Source organism: Chiloscyllium plagiosum, unplaced genomic scaffold, assembly GCF_037043375.1.
Source record: "Chiloscyllium plagiosum isolate Xiang-an unplaced genomic scaffold, Cpla_swu_hap1 HiC_scaffold_4, whole genome shotgun sequence".
In the NCBI taxonomy this organism is placed as follows: domain Eukaryota; kingdom Metazoa; phylum Chordata; class Chondrichthyes; order Orectolobiformes; family Hemiscylliidae; genus Chiloscyllium; species Chiloscyllium plagiosum.
The window spans coordinates 83,977,032-84,002,138 of NW_028270142.1; the positions used below are offsets into that span (position 1 = coordinate 83,977,032).

Here is a 25,107-nt window from a genome sequence, read left to right on the forward strand (position 1 = left end):
CTATTCTTTATTTTTCCATTGTTACCTGTTATGTCCATGTTAAGTGAGAAAGAGGGACCTGACCAAAGCTGACAGAACTGCTTTTTGTTTTGCTGAATCACAGAAATCTTTAAGCTGGAAGACAGTCATTCTGCCTATTGTGCCCTTGCTGACCATAAGTGACCATCTAGCCTGGCCTCCCTTTCTGGCTCTTGTCCATAGTCTGTAGCACATCCAAGTGCTTTATAAATGTAATCAGAGCTTCTCCTCCACCACCTTAAGGCAGTGAATTACAGGTTCCCCATCATTCTTTGGATGGAAATGTTTCCATCAAACGTTGTCTTTAATCTCCTAACTCTAACCCTAAATCCTTGCCCCCTGATTCTGGATCCCTCAACTAAAAGGATTCTATCCATTCTATCTTGATCATCATAATTTTATATGCTTCAATTAAGTCTCAGTTTCCTGTGTTCCAAAGAAAGCAATTATTCTCTGTTAAAGCCTTCCTCATAACTAACATTCTGCAGTCTCGTCAACATCCTCTTAACCATTCTGTGCTTTTTAGGGCAATCACATCTTTAATACAGTGTGGTGACCAGCACTACACACAGCTTGCCAATATTCCTAGCTAGTGATTTATTACAGTTCCCAGCTCCTGTTTTCTGTGCCTCAGCTAATAAAATTAAGTATACTGTGCCTTTCCACCATGTTGTTGACCTGTCTAGTCATTTTTTGAGATCAGTGGACATTGCCCTCTGGTCTCCTACACTTCAGTGTCCTGTCATTTATTTGAAGTCCATTTCTAACTGTTCCATTAACCTGTCTTGTCATTGATATCATCCTGCAGTGTCCAGATATCGACTTCATTTCACACAGACAATTCTTTTTCTACAGATTTCTTAATCGTAATCCTTCTGTTCAAGCCCAAATCATTGATGGAATCATACAGTACAGAAGAGGCCCTTCAGGCCATTGAATCTGTACTGTCAAAATATACACTACTATCTACACCAGTCCTACTTGCCTCACAAGGCACATAGGATAGGGATAATATATTGACATGGATTGAGAAATAGTTGACAGACAGAAAAAGAGTGAGAATAAATGGGACATTTTCCAAGTGGCAGGCAGTAACCAGTAGGGTACCACAAGAATCAGTCCTTCGGATCCTGGATGTTCCTAATAGATATAAATGACCTGGATAGGAGAAACAAATGCAGCAGGTTTGGTGATTTCACATAACTGTGTGGGATTGAGAGTTGTGAGGAGAATGCAAGGAGATTTCAAGATGATCTCGACATGTTGTGAATGGATATACACATGTTAGATGCAAAACAATGTGAAGTTATACCCTTCAGTGTGAAAAACAGAAAGGATGAGTATTATTTAAATGATGTATTGGGAAATGTGAATGTATGAAGGGATCTGGGTGTTCCTGCACACTAGTCAATGAAAATTGACAGATAAGCGCAGCAAGCAGATTGGAAGGTCAATGGTAAATTGGCCTTCATTACAAGAGCATTTGAGATGAGAAATAGGGATGTGTTATGCAGTATTACAGGGCCTTAGTGAGACCACACCTGGAGAATTGAGTGCAGTTATGGTTTCCGTGCTTAGGAAAGGAAAAAGATATAGTTACCCTCGATGGAGATTCATGGGGCTGATATTGGGGATGGCAGAATTGTTCTACGTGGCAACATTGAGTCGATTGGGCCTGTATTCAATAAAGTTTAGAAGGATGAGATGGGATCTGGTTGAAACTTATAAAATTCTAGCAGGACTGGACAGACCAGATGTAGGAGAGGATGTGTTCCCAGAACTAGGGAACGCAGTCTCAGGACGTGTGGTAGACCATTTGGGTAATGTCCCTCAGAATATTTCTTACTGCTGACATTACCCTGACTACTGTAATTACTCAGTCTATCCATTTCTCACATTTTACTATTTATAAAAAAATCTTCAAATTTTCCTTGACTTTATTTACATTTTTTCATGCTGTCTCTTCACTTTCTTAATATCCTTTTGCATTTCGTTTCATCTCTACTTCTTATAATCCTGAGTTTCTGGAATTTTGAGCAATATTGTAAGATTTCATTTTATCTTAACCACTCTTTAACTTCTTTGACATCTAAGGAATTCTGAATTTGTTAGAGCTACCCTTTTTCTTTAATGGAATATGCTTACTTTCAACCTTCACTGTCGTCCATGAATGCTTGTCATTGACCTGTGAACAATTTACCTTTTTTTCCTCATTTAACCTATTTTTCTAATCAGCCTGTTCAGAGATGTCATTATACACCTCTGAAGCAGGTGGGACTTGAACCCAGACTTCTCAATCTAGGGGTGGCGGCTTTACAGTTGCACGACACCAGCCCTGAAACTTTATTGCTGGAACAGCACAGCAGGTCAGGCAGCATCTAGGGAACAGAAGATTCGACGTTTCGGGCACAACGACACCAGCCCCACAATTAATCTTCAAATGGTTGTTTCCAATGTTCTACAACTGAATCGCATCAAACTTAAACCATCATATGACAGGAACTGTTTGAACGCAATCTATTGTTTAATGGCAAGTCAGAAGTTGAAAAGGTGAATTTTCATTCATGCCATCCTTTTGATTCCATTTCATGCATTTTTGGAAAAGTGGTTTTAATTATGGTGGTATTAAAATAACAACAATTTGGAATGTTTAATGCCTCACAAAGTACTTCTCTATTCCTGCAGGAGTGGACAGAGTCAAATATCATGCTGAATGACATTGTGGAACTCGAGATGGATGAGATGAATCAACATGAATGTATGGCAACCATGACTGCTTTAATTAAACACATGCAGAAGACTAACATTACACCTAAAGTTGAGGAGGTGAGGAAACAATTGGAAAACAGCTATTACATTTACTGTTATATATGGCACACACATACGATAGGGAAAAAAGTATTCAATCTCATACAGGCTGCTAAAATGTTGCAAGGGAGTAATTTAGAATCATAGAATTCCTACAGTGCAAACAGATGTCCCATCGCATTTGCACTGTCTGTCTAAAGAGCATCCCATTCAGACCCCATCCCTATTCTGTCTCTCTAGCCCCTGGCTGATCCACCTAGTCTGCGTACCCTGTACACTAAAAGGGAATGTAAGATTAGAAACAGGCCCTTCGGCCCAACCAGTCCACACTGTCCCTCCAAAGAGTAACCCACTCAGACTTATTTCTGTCTGACTAATGCACCTAACACTATGGGCAATTTAGCATGGACAATTCACCTGACCTGCACATCTTTGGACTGTAGGAGGAAACTGGAGTACCCGGAGGAAACCCATGCAGACACAGGGAGAATGTGCAAATCCACACAGGTAGTCACCCAGGGCTGGAATCGAACCTGGGATCCTGGTGCTGTGAGGCAGCTGTGGGAAGAAACCACCTGTAAAAATCCACGCCAACACAGGGAGAACGTGCAAATTCCATATGCATCATCCAAGGCTGGAATTGAACCTTGGTCCCAATTGCTGTGAGGCACTTCCTGCCATATTCCTCATTTGTTCATTTCGTGAAGCTTTCATAGGTAGTGGAACTACTGTCTACTTGCAGGAAGTGGAAACAGTCTGCCTTGTGCTGCTTGAAACAGTGCAATGTGAATCAAATTTCACCTTGCTTATTTATCCAAGAATTTTTTAAAAATCAAATCTGTTTATCTAAATAAAGAAAAAGAGAATAATTCACATTCCAAGGCCACAAGTCTTCCTTAAAGCACCTCACTGCCAATTAATTACGTTTGAAGTGTATTCAAAGTAGACAAATATCAGCAGCCAGTTTGTATTCAGTAAGGTCCTACGCACAGCAACTGAGATAATGACCAGTTAATACAAAGGCAAAATGCTTTGAGTGCTGGAAATCAAATATAAAAACAAAGTGGGAGAGAAACAACATAAGTGATTTCACCTTAATGTCCCTTCATCAGAGGAGGTGGTAGCATTTGTGGTGATGTCACTGGACTAGGAATCCAGACCCTAGTAAGTATTCTAGGAGCATGGTGAAATTTAAATTAACAAAAAGCTAATGCCACACATCTGAACACTACTATTTAGCAGGGCTGTTAATTACAAGCAAGTAAAGGTTGAGGAAGCTCTGGATGTGCTATATTCCACCACGGACACCCTGGAGACGGAACACCCCGAGGCCATGTTTATTGTAACTGGCAACTTCAATCAAACCAACCTAAGGAAGGTGTTGCCCAAGTATCACCAGAACATTACCGTCCCACCAGGGGCCTAAACATTTTCGACCACTGCTACACCACTGTGAAAGATGCCTACCACTCCATCCCCTGCCCTCATTTCGGGAGCTCCAACCACAATGCCGTGTTTCTTCCCCGGTTTTCAGGCAAAAGCTACGTAAGAATCCAACTCATTGACTACAGTTCAGCCTTCAACACTATTATCCCCTCGAGACTGACTACTAAACTTAGTGATCTCTGACTAAGCCCCACTCTCTGCAACTAGATTCTCAGTTTCCTGACCCACAGGCCACAATCAGTGAAGACTGGGGACAATATTTCATCCTCACTAACACTCAACATTGGAGCCCCCCAGAGGTGTGTACTCAGCCCCCTACTGTACTCACTGTATACCCATGACTGTGTCACCAAATACTAGACTAATTCCATTTACGAGTTCGCTGATGACACCACCATAGTTGATCGAATCTCAGATGGCAACAAAACAGACTACAGACGTGAGGTGGAAGACATGGAAAAATGGTGCACTGAGAACAAAATAGCTCTCAATGCCGGCAAAACCAAGGAACTCATTATTGACTTTCGGCGGGATGTTACTAATGCCCCCTACACATTAACAGCACAGAGGTGGAATGAGTGGAGAGTGTCAAGCTCCTGGGAGTGGTCATCCGCAACAAGCTTTCTTGGACTCTGTGTGGACGCACTGATTACAAAGGCCCAACAACGTCTCTTCTTCCTCAGGCAGCTGAGGGAATTTGGCATGACAGCGAATACCCTTGCCAATTTTTGTAGGTGCGCCTTCAAGAGCATTCTGTTTAGATGTATCACTACCTCGTATGGCAACTGTACCATTCAAGATTGGAGATGGTTACAGAGAGTGGTGAACTTAGCTCAGACAATCACAAAGGCCAACCTCCCATCTATAGAATCCATCCACCAGGCTCGCTGTTAAGGAAAGGCCGTCCGCATTCTCAAAGATCCCATCCCACCCTGGCAATGCTTTTCTACAACCTCTACCATCGGGGAGAAGGTCCAGAAGCCTGAGCACACACACCAGCCGGTTTTGAAACAGTTTCTACCCTACTGTTGTTAGCAGATTGAATGGACTCTCAAACTCTTAACATTCACTTAAACCTGTGTTTTTTGTGTTTGCCACTGTTTACTTATTATTTACTTATCTGTGCTACTTAACTCTGTGTTTTGCCCACATTGCTCGCAAGACAAAGCCTTTCACTGTGCCTCGGTACACGTGACAATAAATTAAACTCAATTCAATTCAATTATGAGGAGAGGCTGAGTAGGTTGGGCTGGATTGATATTTAGAAGAATGAGAGGCGGTCTCATTGAAACGAGAAGATTCTTAGGGGGGCCTGACAGGATAGATGTGGAACAGTGCTTTCCCCTCACAGGAGAGTCGAGGACCAGAAGGCATAATCTCAGAATAATGGTTCACATATTTAAGTTGGAGCTAAGGAGGAATTTCTTCTCTCAGAGGATAGCAAATTTCTGGACTGTATGACCTTAGAGGCTGTAGAGGAGTCATAAAGTATATTCAAGGCTGAGATACACAGATTTATAATCAGTATGGGAATCAAAGGTTATGGGGCAAAGGCAGGAAAGTGGAATTAAGGATTATTAAATCCGTCATGTTCTCATTAATGGCAAAGCCGACTCAATGGGGTATGTGGCCTACTACTTCTCTGTCCTATGGTCTTATGATTGTCACAAAAGCTAATGTCCTTCAGGAAGGAATTCTGCCATCCTTCCCAGGTTGAGCTTACATGTGACTTCAGATTACAGCAACATGGTTAGCTCTAAACTACCCTCTAGGAAACTAAACGTGGACAATAAATGCTAGCCAGTCTTGCCCACATCCTGAAAACAAATTTCAGAATCTCTGAAACATGTCCACCCCAACCTAGCTTTTCTGCTCAGGTTTTCACAAAATTCGCAACCTCTGACTGAGACAGGGGAGATACCAACTAAGCCAAACTAACATAGGGATGAATAATTTAATTATTACTTTATAATTTTGTTGCTATGGTAAAAAATTGAAAACTTGTATTCTTGGATTTAACATTCAAGTTATTTTCTTGTAATCTTTCTATTGCAGGGGAAAACCCCACATGAATTTCCACCATGGATGAAATTTCTGCATGGAAAGTTAGGAAATTCTGCAACACCGTTAAATATCCGACTCTTCATTGCAAAGCTTATTGTTAACACTGAAGAGGTCCTAAGTTTATTAGCTCTTTTAACTTGTGTTTATTTATATATTTGTTTTAATATGAAATTCTTTGATTCACTGTTTTGAGATTTACTTGGTCTGTTTATCAAGTTGGCTGGACAAGCTAACTCCAGTCTTTTCCTATACCCTTGAACAACCTGCAGTCAGTTACTCAAATATATATCAGGTTCACTTCTCTTCGGCACTTTGTTTCTCCTGCTTTCTGCAAGGCACTGTTTGACATTCACACAGAACATCTGATTAACGGTCAAGACCAATAAATCATAGGAATAACTCTGGCATTATAATACTTAATCTCAAAAACTTGGTCTGCAGATCATTGTCACTGAACAGTAATTGTTTTTTGGTTTATTTTCCATAGGTCAGTTGTAGATTTCTGCATTCTAATGTTGTGTTTAGCAAATTTGTGGATATAATGTAAATTCAATTTTGTCACAGGAACACTGCTACTGAACCCTGGAAAATAAAATAGATATCCAAACGGTCCTCAATAGTCATCCATATAATTAAAATTATCCATCAATGTGTTGCACTTTCAACTTTACCATCATGATTCCTCAGTCCATTTTTATAATAGAAGCTAAGTAGACTTTGCTGTAATTGTGTTCTTTCTTACAGCGCCATCAACTTAAGGTACCTGGCAAGCAACATCCTAATCTCTCAAGGCATATGTAGCCACATTTTCTTTTTCTTTTTGCTCGCATATGATGTACATATATACTTTCAAAGCACAGAGTTGCAGTCTGAGAAATTTATCAAAATGTTCTTTTCCTCGATATTTTAATGAGAGTTGAGGATTTCATTAAATATAATTATGATGTGCAAGACAAGTTTCAATAAGTATTATTCTGGTATGAAAGAGTTCATCTGAATTTGAGCGAATGCGAATAACTATATTTCTTTGTAGATATTCCAACCATATGCCAAGGAATGGTTGGGGCCCCTTCTGCAACTAGTAGTTTCAGGCAATAATGGAGGTGATGGCATTCACTACATGGTTGTGGAAATTGTCGTTACAGTTCTATCTTGGCTAAGTGTGGCCACTCCAAAGGTACAGGTTAGCCTTTGGATCTGTCTCATTATGTTTATGTCAAGAAAGAGATATTTTAGTTTCCATGTCATTGACTTCAAAAATCCTAAGTTACAATTTCTTGTATTAAGTTCTGAGCTACATTTGGAAAGGAAATATATGGAAGGATACAAAAAAAAGAGCAAGGACGTAGGAATAGAATTGATCACCATAGTAAAGAACTAACAATCTCACTGCATTTAGCATTTGATTGGCCAAACTAACTCATCGTTTGCTGCAATTTGATTATTAATGTCAAAATAAGTCAGCATTCGCAATCTGTACAAATCTGACCAAATCCATCAAATTCATTCGGTTTTTAAAGCAGTACCTGTTTGTGACTATATTTATCAGTATCCCTGTTCCTATTCTCTTCCTTTGTGGCATAGTAGATGCGCAATAATCGCATCTGTAATTTCAGGAAAGTAGTGTCCCAGAGTTCAGTTACATGGAGCAACTGGACTTCACTTGCTTAAGGAAGAGGCATTTAAAGAGAAGTTTAGTAAAGGGATTCAAAATTATGAAGGGTTTTACATACATAGACAGATACAACTTAGAAGATAGAAGCTGGAGGAGGCCATTTAGCCATTCAAGTCTGCTTAGTCATTCATAGAGTCATAGAGATGTACAACAAGGAAACAGACCCTTTGGTCCATGCCGACCAAATATCCTACCCTGATCTCGTTCCGTTTGCCAGCAATTGGCCCTGATCCTTTCAAACCCTTCCTATTCATATACCCATACAGATGCCTTTTAAATGCTGTAATTGTACTATCCTCCACCACTTCCTCTGGCAGCTCATTCCATACACACACCACCCTCTGCATGAAAAAGTTGTCCCTTAGATCTCTTTTATATCTCTCCCCTCTCACCCCAAGCCTATGTCCTCTAGTTCTGGACTCCCCCACCCCAGGGAAAAGATCTTGACTATTGATCCTACCTATGCCCCTCATGATTTTATAAATCTTTATAAGGTCACCCCTCAGCCTCTGATGCTCCAGGGAAAATAGCCCTAGCCTAGTCAGCCTCTCCCTGGCAGCATCCTTGTCAAGCTTTTCTGAACCCTTTCAAGTTTTCATCACAATCATGGCTGATCGTCCAACTCAGTAGCCTAATCCTGCTTTCTCTCCATAACCTTTGATCCCATTTGCCCCAAGTGCTATATCTGGCTGCCTCTTGAGTACATTCAGTGTTTGGTATCAACTACTTCCTGTGGCAATGAATTCCAAAGGCTGACCACATTTTGGGTCAAGAAAATGTCTCCTCATCTCCGTCCTAGATGGCCCATCCTGAATCCTCAGACTGTAACCCTTGGTTCTGGACACACCCTCCGTCGAGAACATCCTCCCTGATTCTACCCTATCTAGTTCTGTTTTGAATTGTACAAGTCTCTGGGAGGTCCCCCTTCTTTATCTGAACTCTCGTATAAACACTCCTAACCTAGTCAATCTCTCCTCATACGTCAGTCCCATCATTCCTGGAATCAGCCTGGTAAACCGTTGTTGCTTTGAGAGCAAGAGCATCCTTCCTCAGAAAAGGAGACCAAGCCTGCACCTCACTAAGGCCCTGTATAACTGCTCCTGTACTCAAAACCTCTCTCAATGAAGCCCAACATGCCATTTGCCTTCTTAACCACCTGCTACACCTACATGCTTTTGATTGACAAAACAAGGAAAAACTAATTCCACAAGTTGAAGGATAAGTAACCAGATAAAAAATATTCATGGTAATTGGCAAAATAACCAGATGAGCAGTTATTTTATGGAGCAAGTTCTGATCTGGAATGCGCTGCCTCAAAAGGTGGTGGAAATGGGTGGCACGGTGGCTTGGTGGTTAACACTGCTGCCTGTCAGTGCCAGGGACCCGGGTTCAATTCCAGCCTTGGGTGATTGTGTGGAGTTTGCATATTCTCCCAGTGTCTGTGTGAGTTTCCTCTGGGTGCTCCGGTTTCCTCCCACAGTCCAAAGATGTACAGGTTAGATGAATTGGCCATGCTAAATTGCCAATGGTGTTTGGTGCATTAGTCAGGGGTAAATATAGGGTCGGGGAATGGGTCTTGGTGGGTTGGTGTGGACTTGTTGGGCTGAAGAGCCTGTTTCCATACTGTAGGGAATCTAATTTAAAAATAAATTCAGTAGTAACTTGGGGAAAAAAAATTGGATATGAAAAGAAAGAAATGCATGGCCATGGGAAAGGGAGTGGGAAATGTTGAAAGTTTTTAGAGTCAGCACAGGGACAATGCAGATCAAATGGCCTCTGATGCTGTATGCACTGATGATAATATTGCAGCCTGAAATTAAGAAATGTCAATTCTTAAATACTGTTATTAGGGAGACTTGAAGAATGAGATCCTTGCAAATCGCCTTCTGGAGTTTTTGATGAAGAATTGTTTTCACGAGAAAAGGGTGGTATTCAGACACAATCTGGAAATCATTAAAACAGTAGTTGAATGCTGGAAGGATTGTCTATCCATCCCTTACAGGTATGGGTTTTGCATTTGACTACCCATTAGCAGGACTTTTACATGTATGAATACAATGGTGCAATATTTCTCAGTGGTCAGGCTGTAATAAATTAGATGTAGAAAATTTTGGAGAGTGGAGTTTCAGCCAGAAAACAATGATTTATTTTTGAGCCACCAATTTTTTTTAAAAAGTTAACATTTGTAAAGAGCCTTTTACAACTTCAATTCTCAGTGACTTTATAGTCAGTGAAGGGATTTTAATGTGTAATTACTATTTTACTGGAGAAAAATTAATAATTACAGTAAGGCCTCATAACGGTAATTTGAAAATGACCAAATAGTCTTTATTGTGTACGTAAGAAGACAGTTGTGGTTTAATATTTCATTTGCAAGAAGGCACCTGAAGCAGTGCTGCATTTCCTCAATGCTGCATCATGTCAACATTGATTTTATTGTCAAGTATTTCACCTGACAGTTGAAAACATGACCTTCTATGTTGAGTGATAGCCATGTTGACTGTTAGCATTAGCCTCCCATATACAGAGCAACCTCGATCATCCAAACAACACGAGCGGGGAAGGGCGGCACGGTGGTACAGTGGTTAGCACTGCTGCCTCACAGCGCCAGAGACCCGGGCTCAATTCCCTCAATTCAGGCGACTCTCTGTGTGGAGTTTGCACAATCTCCCCGTGTCTGCGTGGGTTTCCTCCGGATGCTCCGGTTTCCTCCCACAGTCCAAAGATGTGCAGGTCAGGTGAATTGGCCATGCTAAATTGCCCGTAGTGTTAGGTGAAGGGGTAACTGTAGGGGAATGGGTCCCTACAGTTTAAATTTTGTTGGATAATCGGAAGTTTGAATAATCGAATGCCGGATAACACAGTTTAGTCAAGCACCCGAATCTTGTGATCTTGCTGACTAATCCGAAATTCGGATAATCGAATGCCGGATAATCAAGGTTCCTCTGTATAAGGAAGAAACAGGGAAGCTGTGGTGTGCATTATATCCGTTCCAGCTGAAACAGGAGCTGTTCAACCTAAGACCAGTTTCCACCTGTTGGGGTGAAGTCCTTGAGGATGCAACATTTCAGGCGCCTCTACAAGATTCTATTTTTAAATGCATTAAAGGTTTCTACCTTTTCCATCTATTTTCCTCAGTTAATGTTACTACAAGCAAGTTTAAAAGTATTCCCTCCCTCCCCTCCCCAAAAGCAGTTATCTCAACCCATGCAAACCTCAGTTAAATGTCCCCTTAGCCTCCTCCATATCAAAGAAAACAATCCCAACTTTGCAAATGTTTCTTTACAAATAAAATTTTCTATTTCTAGCAGCATCTTTCTATGCATGAGCTACAAAAGTTGTAATAGCTAACAGGATAGAAAGCAGGAAAATGAGGCAAAGTTGCTTTAAAGAAATTACAGTTTTGGAGCATTGTGTTTGTCTGTAAAAGATCTTTGCTGCATGCTTTATCTTAACTTTTGAAAATTTTACTACAAATTGTGTAGCCTGATCTTTGATCGATTTGCTGGAAGGGATCCGAATACCAAAGACAACTCTGTGGGCATCCAGTTGCTTGGGATTGTTCTTGCCAATAACTTACCTCCATATGATTGCAAATGTGAAATTGACAGTGAAAGGTAAGGTAAAAAATAGTTACTAATCTTAGCTGCAAAAATTTAATGATTCTGAAACTGTAAATCTATTTAAACTTCCTAAAATGCCTTTAATAGACCTAAAATTGTCGTCAAAGTAGAACATTATAAGGAAGGGTCGTTTTGGGCTCAATGTTACCACTGCTTTTTTCTCCACAGATGCTGCCTGACCTGCTGAGTTTAATAGCATTTCCTGTTTCTATTTCAGATTTCCAGCATCTGCGGTGCTTGGCTTTTGGGATAAAACTTTGTTTAATAATGAAATTATATTTTATGTTGCCTTCAGTACACGTTGTAAATGTGTATATACGGAATCAACATTGATTTGATATGTCAAAATCTCAGTCTCCTAGCACCATTTGTTAGTATGACATTACGAAGTTGTCTGGTCTGAACACGTATAATCCTGTGGGCTATTCAATTAATAAGTCAAACACCCATGAGACTTGAGGACATGCAGCTGATTCTGATGCTACACATTGATGCTAAAGGAGAAGGATTAATGATTAAAATCCATATAGTTAAATAGTATTCAGATCTGTGCATCCAGAAATTTCTCTTAATTTTTTTTAGTGTTTATTCAAGGGATATAGACAATGCTCGCCAGACTAATATTTGTTGCCCATCCATGATTGGCTGGAGAGGTCACCTGTGGGTCAGGAATGTGATGATGCTGCTCCTTTAACAAGGTTATGATGTCCTTGGCTTTTTTTTTCAGAGAGCTGCCTCCAAGAAGTCTAAATTTGAAGGATTTTAGGGCCAATTTGATTATTGCTAACTGATACTGCCTCAGGCAAAAGCCTTTCAAGTTTAAAAACAACTACAGTAAAAAGGGAGTGGCTAGTTCTCTCAGCTCAGCTTTTCTCTTACATCATATCATCCTCTGCCACTTCCGCCACCTGCAAACGGACCCCACCACCAGAAATTTGTTTCCCTCTCCACCCCAATCAGCATTCTGGAGAGACCATTCCCTTTGTGACTCCCTCGTCAGATCCCCGTCCCCCAACAGCTCACACCTCACACCCGGCACCTTCCCTTGCCACCGCAGGAAGTGCAAAACCTGTGCCCACATCTCCATCCAAGGCCCCAAAGGATCCTTCCACATCCGACAGAGATTTACTACACCTCCACCAATGTCATCTACTGTATCCGTTGCACCCGATGTGGTCTGCTCTACATTGGGAGACAGGAAACCAACTTGCGGATTGTTTCAGAGAACATCACTGGGACACCTGTGGGAAGCCTTCAAAATGAGATAACAAGAATCCAGAGAGAGTATATTCCTGTCAGGGTGAAAGGGAAGGCTAGTAGCTATAGGGAATGCTGGATGACTAAAGAAATTGAGGGTTTGGTTAAGAAAAAGAAGGAAGCATATGTCACGTATAGACAGCATAGATCGAGTGAATCCTTTGAAGAGTATAAAGAAAGTAGGAGTATACTTAAGAGGGAAATCAGGAGGGCAAAACGGGGACATGAGATAGCTTTGGCAAATTGAATTAAGGAGAATCCAAAGGGTTTTTACAAATATATTAAGGTCAAAAGGGTAACTAGGGAGAGAATAGGGCCCCTCAAAGATCAGCAAGGCGGCATTTCTGTGGAGCCACAGAAAATGGGGGAGATACTAAATGAATATTTTGCATCAGTATTTACTGTGGAAAAGGATATGGAAGATATAGACTGTGGGGAAATTAGATGCTGACATCTCGCAAAATGTCCAGATTACAGCGGAGGAAGTGCTGGATGTCTTGAAATGGTTAAAAGTGGATAAATCCCCAGGACCTGATCAGGTGTACCCTAGAACTCTGTGGGAAGCTAGAGAAGTGATTGCTGGGCCTCTTGCTGAGATATCTGTTTCATTGATAGTTACAGGTGAGGTGCTGGAAGACTGGAGGTTGGCAAACGTGGTGCCACTGTTTAAGAAGGGCAGTGAAGACAAGCCAGGGAACTATAGACCGGTGAGCCTGACCTCGGTGGTGGGCAAGTTGTTGGAGGGAATCCTGAGGGACAGGATGTACATGTATTTGGAAAGGCAAGGACTAATTCGGGATAGTCAACATGGCTTTGTGAGTGGGAAATCATGTCTCACAAACTTGATTGAGTTTTTCGAAGAAGTAACAAAGAGGATTGATGAGGGCAGAGCAGTAGAAGTGATCTATATGGACTTCAGTAAGGCGTTCGACAAGGCTCCCCATGGGAGACTGATTAGCAAGGTTAGATCTCATGGAATACAGGGAGAACTAGCCATTTGGATACAGAACTGGCTCAAAGGTAGAAGACAGAGGGTGGTGGTAGAGGGTTGTTTTTCAGACTGGAGGCCTGTGACCAGTGGAGTGCCACAAGGATCGATGCTGGGCCCTCTACAGTTTGTCATTTACATAAATGATTTGGATGCAAGTATAAGAAGTACAGTTAGTAAGTTTGCAGTTGACACCAAAATTGGAGGTGTAGTGGACAGCAAAGAGCGTTACCTCAGATTACTACAGGATCTGGACCAGATGGGCCAGTGGGCTGAGAAGTGGCAGATAGAGTTTAATTCAGATAAATGCGAGGTGCTGCATTTTGGGAAAGCAAATCTTAGCAGGACTTATATTCTTAATGGTAAGGTCCTAGGGAGTGTTGCTGAACAAAGAGACCTTGGAGTGCAGGTTCATAGCTCCTTGAAAGTGAAGTTGCAGGTAGATAGGATAGTGAGGAAGGCGTTTGGTATGCTTTCCTTTATTGGTCAGAGTATTGAGTACAGAGTTGGGAGGTCATGTTGCGGCTGTACAGGACATTGGTTAGGCCACTGTTGGAATATTGCATGCAATTCTGGTCTCCTTCCTATCGGAAAGATGTTGTGAAACTTGAAAGGATTCAGAAAAGATTTACACGGATGTTGCCAGGTTTGGAGGATCTGAGCTACAGGGAGAGGCTGAACAGGCTGGGGCTGTTTTCCCTGGAGTGTCGGAGGCTGAGGGGTGACCTTATAGAGGTTTACAAAATTTTGAGGGTCATGGGTGGGATAAATAGACAAAGTCTTTTCCCTGGGGTCGGCGAATCCAGAACTAGAGGGCATAGGTTTAGGGTGAGAGGGGAAAGATATAAAAGAGACCTAAGGGGCAACGTTTTCACGCAGAGGGTGGTACGTGTATGGAATGAGCTGCCAGAGGATGGGGTGCAGGCTGGTACAATTGCAACATTTAAGAGGCATTAGGATGGGTATATAAATAGGAAGGGTTTAGAGGGATATGGGCCGGGTGCTGGCAGGTGGGACTAGATAGGGTTGGGATATCTGGTCGGCATGGACAGGTTGGACCGAAGGGTCTGTTTCCATGCTGTACATCTCTGACTTTATGACTTGCACCAACCAACCCCACCGCCCCGTGGCTGAACACGTCAACTCCCCTACCAGCCTGCCAAGGACATGCAGGTCCTGAGCCTCCCTCATTGCCAAACCCTTACCATCTGATGCCTGGAGGAAGAATGCCTCATATTCTGCCTTGAGACCCTGCAACCACAAGATCAATGTGGATTTCACCAACTTTTTCATTTCCCCTCGCCCACATTATCCCAGTCCTCAGCCTTCACCTTGACACTGCCCTCTTGACTTGTCCATCACCTTTGCCATCAATCCGTTCCGCCTTCCTCTTTAACCTGTCACCTTCTCCCCCATCTTCATCTACCTATCTCATTCTCAGCTATCTTTCCCCCAACCTCACCCCACTCCCATTTATCTACGGCCCACCAGCCTCATTCCAGATGAATAGCTTATGTCTGAGATGTCGATTCTCCTGCTCTTCGGATGCTGCCTGACCTGCTGCGTTTTTCCAGCACCACACTGTCAACTCTGATCTCTCTCCTCAGCTTTTCTCTGGTTTGGTTTGTCTGGTTATTCACTGAAAGCAGTCAGGCAGTTGTAAAAGCTGCTGGACCCAAAGAAGTAGGTCCATGCTGATCCTCCTCCTCTCTCTGACATCTCTCCTATAAGACCCTGTGTTTGATTTTACCTTTTGTGTCAAGGGGTGTTTAGGGGGATTGTCGCAAGTATTTGGAACAGCATCATTAAGTTGGGATGATCTGTTGGGTTTTTGGATAGGTTATGTTATTTGGTATTCTGTTCTTTTTTGTTTGTGTTTCATTTGGTAATCTTGAAAATAAATTCTGTTTTGTTTAAAGCAACATGGTTTGACCAACTGGATCCCTTCTGGAATATCCATGTTACACCTTCTTAAAACAACGAGCAAAGTTAGGTTATGGGCTACTGTCTTGAAATGTTTTGAGGGGGTCGGTCCTGGTCCACAACAGGAGTCACGTGTAAGAAAGACTACTTAAAGATGGCAGAGGGAAATCTAAACATTTAATATAAAGGGGTAAATTCTGAAAGAAAAGGGCAAGGCTACGTGTGCTCCTCTTGCTCTAAATGGGAAGTTGGACACAGTTGCAATGCCCTGGATCAGAATAAGTACAGGGAGTGTCTCCAGTTGCAGCTCCTGGAAGCTCACATATCAGAGCTGGAGCAGCAGCTTGGGACACAGTGAGACAAGGCAAGGCTGAGTGTATCGTGTTTAGCGCATACAGAGAGAAGGTCACTATGCAAGCTAAGATTCTACATGCCGGGAGTGGAACTGAATATCCAGCGGTATTCAGTTTTTAGGAAGAGGAAGCAAAAAGGAAGAGGAGGTGAGGAAGCATTAATGGTTAACAAGAAAATGAATGCAATTGTGGAGAATGGTATAGGTTGTGGTGAAGTAGAATCTGTATAGGTAAAGCTTAGAGATACCAAGGGGCAGCAAACAATAGGGTTTTCTATACATCACTGAACTGTGGTGGTAATGTTGGTGAAGGCATTAGATTGAAAATCACAGATTCAAGCAATAAAAGTACCAATATAATTGTGGGCAACTTTAATCTGCATATAGATTGGACAAATCAAATCAGTAACAATACCCTAGAGGAAGAACGTTAGAAGTATTTACAAGATAGTTTTCTGGATATCACTATGTTGAGAAATCTGCTAGAGAACAGACCATCCTGCTCTGGATAATGTGTAATGGGAAAGGAATAATTGGCAGTCTAGCTGTGCACGACTCCTTGGGAAAGAGTGACCATAATATGATGGAATTCTTTATAATGGTGGAGAGTAATGGTGTTGATTCTGAAATTGGGGTCCTGAATCTAAATAAAAGAAATTATGTGGTACAAGCTGGCGAGGTTAAATTAGGGAACATTACATGAATGGATAACAGTGGATAGGCAATGGCAGATATTTAAGGAAAGTATAGAGGATCTGCAACAGTTGTTCATTCCTGTCTGGCACAAAAATAAAATGGGAAGGGTGGCCCGACCTTGGCTAATGAGGGAAATTATAGATTGTATTAGATCCAAGGAAGGGGTGTACAAATTGGCCGGAAACAGCAGCAAGCCTGAGGATTGAGAGCAGTCTAGATTGCAATGAAGAGGAGAAAGGGACTGATTAAGAGGGAGGGGATAGAGTACAAGATTTAGTTGAAAAATAATTGTAAAAGCCTCTCAGTCTGTAAAGAGCGTAAGATTAATGAACACATAGAACATAGAACAATACAGCACAGAACAGGCCCTTCGGCCCACGATGTTGTGCCGAACATTTGTCCTAGCTTAAGCACCCATCCATGTACCTATCTAATTGCCGCTTAAAGGTCACCAATGATTCTGACTCTGCCACTCCCACAGGCATCGCATTCCATGCCCCCACCACTCACTGGGTAAAGTACCTACCCCTGACATCCCCCCTATACCTTCCACCCTTCATCTTAAATTTATGTCCCCTTGTCACACTCTGTTGTACCCGGGGAAAAAGTCTCTGACTGTCTACTCTATCTATTCCCCTGATCATCTTATAAACCTCTATCAAGTCACCCCTCTTTCTTCACCGTTCCAATGAGAAAAGGCCTAGCACACTCAACCTATCCTCGTACGACCTATTCTCCATTCCAGGCAACATCCTGGTAAATCTCCTCTGCACCTGCTCCAAAGCTTCCACATCTTTCCTAAAATGAGGCAACCAGAACTGCACACAGTACTCCAAATGTGGCCTTACCAAGGTCCTATACAGCTGCAACATCACCTCACTACTCTTGAAGGCGAAAGGAACTCCCGTGATGAAGGAGCAGCACACCGAAAGCTTGTACTTCCAAACAAACCTGTTGGACTATAACCTGGTATTGTGTGACTTTTAACTAAAAAGAGAGGTAGAGAGAAAAAACAGAATTATAGACCACTTAGCCTGATGTCAGTAATGGGGAGAACACTAGAGTCCAATTTAAAAGAATTAATAACAGAGCACTTGGAAAACAGTGACAGGAGTAGACAGTGTTAGCATGAATTTATGAAAGAGAAATTATGCTTGATAAATCTACTGGGATTTTCGAGGATGTAATTAGTAGGGTTGATAAGGAGGAGCCAATGGACTTGGTTTAATTGGACTTTCAGAAGACTTTTGACAAGGTGTTACATGATAGATTAGCATGCAAAATTCAAGTGCATTGGATTGGGGGTATTGAACTGACATGGATAGAGAACTGGTTGGCAAACAGGAATAAATTTGTCTTTTCTGAGTGGCAGCACTGACTAGTGGGTTACCACAGAGATCAGTGCTTAGAGTCAGGCTATTCACAGTATATAGTAATGACTTAGATGAGGGACTAAATATAATATCTCCAAGTTTGTAGAAATGCAAAGTTGGGTTAGGAGGGTGAGCTGTGAGGATAGAGATGCTTCATTGTCATTAGGACCAGTTGAGTAAGTTGGCAGCACTTGGCAGATGAATATCTTGTGCATAAATGTGAAGGATGTCGGATTATTATCTCAATGACTATAGACTGGGAAAGGGGGAAGATGCAACAAGACCTGAAACCAGTCACTGAAAGTCAGCATGCAGGTGGTGATATGCAGTGAAGACAGATAATGGTATGTAGGCCTTCATAGTGAGACAATTTGTACAATATTAAGTACAGTTTGGTCTCCTTATGAGAAAGGACATTTCTGATTCCTGGGATGACAGGATTAATGTATGATGAGAGACTGGATCAGGGCTATATTCACTGGAATTTAGAAGATTGAGGGAGAATCATTTAGTAGCCTATAAAGTGCCAACGGGGCTCGACAAAGTAATTGCAGAAAGGATGTTCCCGATGATCTGGAAGACCAGACCCAGGGGTCACAGTCTCAGAATATGTGATAGGCTTTTACAAGAGAAATTTCTTTTCCCAGAGAGTGTTTAACCTGTGGAATTCTTTGCTGTAGAAAGCAGTTAAGGCCAAAACATTGGATGATTTAAAGAATGAGATATAATTCTTAGGACTGAAGGGACCAAAGGGTATGGAGAGAAAGTGGGAACAGTTGGATATTGAGTTGTGATCCTATTGAATGACTACGTAAGCTTGAAAGGCTAAATGGCCTGCAGTTGCTCCTGTTAACTTCCCTGAAAGAAAGTTCACATTTGTGAACCATATAGGTTTTGACAGTAATGAGTAGTTACATGGTTGCCAATAGGCTTCCTTTTAATTCAAGAGTTTTAAAAATTGAGCTTGTATTTCACCATCTGTCAAGGTAGGATTCAGACCAATGAACCCTGAACACTACTAGCCTGGAATTCTGGCTTATTAATCGAATGACATTGCTACTCTGCTACTTCCTCACAGTGGAAATGGGCACGATGTGATAAACTGCAAGATTTAGCTACTAGCAAACAAAGATTTAATTTTTTTTTAGAAAGGCTATAAATAGATTGTTAAATTGCAAACAGCATACACTGTATTTTGTTAAGAACTTTTTGTAAGGTATTTTTAAAAAATTTTGCCTAGTATCAGTTGGAAAGGGATGCATCAGGCTAGCTCTCTCTTTGATAAAACCAAAATTCTTTCAATGCATATAATGATTCAGAATGTCTTTAAATTTCTTGCAACTCCCGAGATATGTTGTGAATGTTAAGATATTTGTATATCACAAGCTGAGACTTTTAAATTCCTTGTTCCTGATTGGCAAGGTTTGGGCATCAGATTCGGCTCCCCATTTCATTCCTGGTGTTTTCAATTATTGTCCCAATACAACGTCATCCAATTAGACAAATGCTATTTCAATTCCAGTTGTTGAGCTGGCTTCATCACTGGCAACAGCATTTATTAACCTTCTATCATTGCCTTTTGAGAAGGTGACAGTGATGTGCCTTCATAGGAATATAGGGCTCAGGAGCAGGAGTGGGTCGTTTGGCCCTTTGTACTTTCTGTACCTTTTAAAAACATCATGGCTAATCTAATTTTAGTCTCAGCTCCAGTTTTCTCTCTGCACCCAAGAACCCTTTGACTCCTTGTCTACTAAATATCTTGCTAATAGATTCAGTGACCCAGCATCCAGTACCTTGGAAAGAGACTTCTACATTACAATGATCCTCTGAGGGGGAAAGAAATTCTCATCATTGCTGCCTTTAAAAAGGAGACTTCTAGATTTTGTCTCCCCATAAGATGGCCCACCTTTCTAGTATTCACCTTATCCAGCCCCTCAAGAAATTATTATATGCTCAACATTCTTCGAAAATCCACTGGATATATGTCTAACCAGTTTAACCTTTCTTCAGAATATAAGCCCTTCACCTCAGGAATGAGTCAATGGATCTTTTCTGAAATGCTTCATGTTTTGTCTCAAATAAAGAGACCAAACCTGTACAGAGTTCTCCAGATATGATCTCACCAAGGCATTGTGCAGTAAAATATTCTGCCTTTTGTATGCCATTCCCCTTGAAACAACAACAATCTGTTTGCCTTCCTAATCACTGGCTGAGCCTGCAAACTAACTTTGTGTCTCCTGTACCAAGACACCTGGATCCCTCTGTACGGCCGAGTTCTGCAACCTCTCTCCACATAAGTAGTAAATTTCCTTTCTGTTCCTCCTGCCAAAATGGACAAGTTCGCTTTTGCCATATTTTATTCCATCTGCCAAATTTTTGCTGACTCACTGAATCTGTCTATAATTCTTTGAAAATTCTCCACCTCTTCTTGACAACCTCAAGAAGAGACTGAGATGAATCATTCAGTTGTCTTTGCTGCTTCAGATAGCTTTAATGCTTCATCTTGTATTTAAAACTGCTGTGTTAGGCATCCCCCATCATTGGCAATGTGGACATCTCTGGAGTTTCTTCCTCCATTTAATTGTTAAATTATCGATCATTGGATGTGGGTGGACAGAGCTTTAAATTGATCCATTTGTTGTGGGTTTGATTTTCCTGCGTATGACATGTTGCTTGTGGTTATTTTGCTTTTTTGACAATACTACTGTGTTACAGCTTCACCAGATTGTAAGGAATGCCTGATGCTGTTTCTGGAATGTCCTGCTAGCTTCTGATTTGAACTAGCTTTGGCCCTCTGGTCGGATAGAGCAAAGAAAATTTACAACCCAGGAACAGGCTCTTCGGCCCTCCAAGCCTGAGCCAATCCAAATGTACTGTTTAAACCTGTCGGTCAATTCCTAAGCACCAGTATCCCTCTGCTCCCCACCTACTGATGCATTTATCCAGACGCATCTTTAATGAATCTACCGTACCTGCCTCTACTACCTCTGCTGGCAACGTGTTCCAAATGCCCACCACCCTCTGTGTGAAGTACTTGCCGCATGTATCCACCTTAAACTTTCCATCTCTCACCTTGAAAGAGTGACCTCTCGTTATTGAATCCTTCACCCTGGGAAAAAGCTTGTCTCTGTCCACCCTGTCTATACCCTTCAGGATTTTGTAAACCTCAATCAGGTCCCCCCCATCTCCTTTTTTCTAATGAAAATAAACCTAACCTACTCAACCTTTCTTCATAGCTCGCACCTTCCATACCAGGCAACATCCTCGTAAACCTTCTCTGCACCCTCTCCAAAGCTTCCACATCGTTTTGGTAATGTGGCGACCAGAACTGTACACAGTGTTCTAAATGCAGCTGAACCAATGTCTTGTACAATGTTAACATGACTTGCCAGCTCTTATACTCAATACCCCGTCCAATGAAGGCAAGTATACTATATGCCTTCTTGACCACCCTATCCACCTGTGCAGCAACCTTCAGGGTACAATGGACTTGCACTCCCAGCTCTCTCTGCCCATCAACTTTTCCCAAGGCTCTTCCGTTCATTGTCTAATTCGCTCTAGAATTAGTCTTGTCTAAATGCATCACCTCACATTTGTCTGGATTGAAATCCATCTGCCACCTTTCTGCCCAACTCTCCAGTCTATCTATATCCTCCCGTATACTCTAACAGTCCCCTGTGCTTTCTGCTACTCCACCAATCTTCGTGTCATCTGCAAACTTGCTAATCATACCAACAGTGCCCTCTTCCAGATCATTTATGTATATTACAAAGAACAGTGGCCCCAATACTGACCCCTGTGGAACACCACTGGTCACCTTTCGAGAAACTCCCTTCAACTACTACTCTCTGTCTCCTGCTGCTCAATCAGTTCTTTATCCACCTAGCTAGAACACCATATGACTTCACTTTCTCCATTAGTCTACCATGGGGAACCTTATCAAACACCTTACAAAAGTCCATGTATATGACATCAACTTGGTCACTTCCTCTTTCATCTATCAACTTGGTCACTTCCTCGACGAACTCTATTAAGTTGGTAAGGCACGATCTCCCCCGCACAAAACCATGTTGCCTATCACTGATAAGCCCATTCTTCTCTAAATATAAATAGATCCTATCCCTCAGTACCTTCTCCAGCAACTTTCCCACCACCTACGTCAGGCTCACTGGTCTGTAGTTATCCGGAATATTCCTACTCCCCTTCTTGTACAGGGGGACAACATGAGCAACCCTCCAGTCCTCCGGCACCTCACCTGTATTTAGGGATGCCACAAAGATATCTGTCAGAGCCCCAGCTATTTCCTCTCTCGCCTCCCTCAGCAACCTGGAGTAGATCCCGTCTGGTCCTGGGGATTTGTCCACCTTAATAATCTCTAGCCTACCCAACACATCTTCTCTACTTATGTCAACGTGATCCAGACTAATCAAACTTCTATCTCTAATCTCAACATTCATCATGTTCCTCTCCGCAGTGAACACTGATACAAAGTAATCATTTCAGAATCTCACCCATTCTCTCAGGTTCGACACACAGCCTACCTTTGTTATCTTTTAGTGGACCAATCCTTTCTCTAGTTACCCGCTTGCTTCTTATATAAGAATAAAATGCTTTGGGATTCTACTTAATTCTGCTCGGTAAAGCTATTTCATGACCCTTTTTAACCAGCTTGATTCCTCGTTTAAGACTTGTCCTACTCTTCCGATATTCCTCTGGGGCCCGTTCTGTTCTTAGCTGCCTAGACCTTATGTATGCTTCCCTTTTTCTCTTGGCTAGTCGTACAATTTTTCCTGTCATCCATGGTTCACGAATCTTGCCCTTCCTATCCTTTGCCTTCAACAGGAAATGCCAATCCTAGATTACCTTTAACCTATTTTTGAAAGCCTCCCACACCTCCCTTCAAATAGCTGTATCCAATCCACATTTCCGAGCTCCTTCCTAATTTTGATATAATTGACCTTGGCCCAGTTTAGTATTCTTCCCTTAGGACCACTCTGTTCTTTATCTACGAGTGTTCTAAAACTTACAGAATTGTGGTCACTGTTCCCAAACAAATCCCTACCGCAACTTCTACCACCTCTCCTGGCTCGTTCCCCAGTATCAGGTCCAATATGGCCCCTTCCCTCGTCAGACTATTGACAAACTGCTCTAGAAAACTCTCCTGGACGCTTCTTACAAATTCTACCGCATCCAGACCTCTGACATCAAGTGTATCCCAGTCAATGTTGGGAAAATTAAAATCTCCCATCACCACTACCTTATTGCCTCTACATCTTTCCATAATCTGTTTATCGATTTGTTCTTCTACCTCACGCTCACTGTTGGGAGGCCTGTAATACAGCCCCAACAATGTAACTGCACCCTTCTTATTTCTCAGCTCCACCCATAATGCCTCACTACCCAAGACCTCCATAGTGTGCTCGTTTAGCACAGCCGTGATATAGTCCTTCACCAGCAATGCAACTCCACTCCCCCTTTTACTTCCCTCCCTGTTCTGTCTGAAGCATCTATATCCTGGAACATTTAATTGCCAATCATCATGCCCTTCCTTCAACCAAGTCTCTGTGATTGCAATAACATCATACTCCCAGGCACCAATCCAAGCCCTAAATTCATCTGCCTTACACACTATACTCCTTGCATTAAAGTAGATGCATTTCATTCCACCAGTTTTTTTTTTTTGCGCTCATCTGCTCTCTGCCTACTCTTCCCTTTATTAATGCTTTCTTTATAATTCTTCCAGTTTCCACCTCACTGCCTACTTGTTTTCTGTTCTGGTTCCCAGCCCACTGCCACATTAGTTTAAAAAATCCCCAATAGTAGTAACATAAACTCCCCCAAGGGCATTGGTTTCGATCTGGTTCAGATGTAGACCGTCCATTTTGTAATAGTCCCATCTTCCCCAGAACCGGTCCCGATGTCCAACAAATCTGAACCCCTCCCTCCTACACCATCTCTCAAGCCACGTGTTCATCCTGCCTATTTTTTCATTTCTACACTGGCTAGCACGTGGCACTAGTAGTAATCCCGAGATCACTACCTTTGAGGTCCTTCTGTTTAACCTCTCTCCCAGCTCCCTGAATTCTTCTTTCAGGACCTCATCTCATTTCCTCCTTATATCGTTGGTGCCTATATGCACCAAGACAACTGGCTGTTCACCCTCCCCTTTTAGAATGCTCTGCAGCCGATCGGTGACATCCCTGACCCGAGCACCTGGGAGGCAACATACCATCCGGGAGTCCCGTTTCTGGCCACAGAACCACCTATCTACTTCCCTCACAATAGAATCCCCTATGACTATGGCCCTACAAGTCTTTTTTGCCCTTCTGAACAGCAGTGCCTGCCATGGATAGTGAGAGTAATGATTGATATACTGGACTGTTGGGATATAAGTTAGTTGAATACAGTCCTGCTGCTGCTGATAGTCCACAACACCTCATGGATCTTCAGTTTTGAAGTGACAGCTCTGTTTTAAATCTATACAGTTTAGCATGGTGGTAGTGCAATGATAGATATATTGGAGTCAGCCAGATTGGTGAGGATAAGATCAACTAGTTTTTTTTTCCTGTTGGTTGTCTCACCATCTGCCACAAATGTACTTTGGCAGGTATGTCCTTCAGGATTCAGTCAGCATTTGTATCTCACTCTTTGCTTCCGACTTCCTGACATACTGCAGCCTGTCTGTGCTGTTCCTCAAAGAGTGTCCCAAAACCATCAAGGATAGTAATACATAAGCTGCTTGGTGGAAAATAGGTAGGTTAAGGTCACCTGACTATATTATGTCCTGCACAATTTTAGTCTCCAATAAAGAACGTATCCCTCCCATTGAGCTAGGTTACTATAATGCCTAATGCTCTTTAGTTGGTCCAAGCAGACTGGAAAAT

At 42.0% G+C, this 25,107-nt stretch overlaps 1 protein-coding gene across 3 annotated transcripts in view; it reads left to right on the forward strand.

The window, feature by feature from the left end:
* prkdc (protein kinase, DNA-activated, catalytic subunit) overlaps positions 1-25,107 on the forward strand; it is a 248,835-nt gene that overhangs the window by 123,662 nt on the left and 100,066 nt on the right. For all 3 annotated transcript variants that reach the window (XM_043688290.2, XM_043688291.2, XM_087986422.1), the window contains 5 exons: positions 2,704-2,844; positions 6,328-6,447; positions 7,370-7,513; positions 9,862-10,013; positions 11,497-11,628. In XM_043688290.2, coding sequence (XP_043544225.2) covers positions 2,704-2,844; positions 6,328-6,447; positions 7,370-7,513; positions 9,862-10,013; positions 11,497-11,628 — 689 coding nt within the window. The remainder of the gene's footprint in view (positions 1-2,703; positions 2,845-6,327; positions 6,448-7,369; positions 7,514-9,861; positions 10,014-11,496; positions 11,629-25,107) is intronic.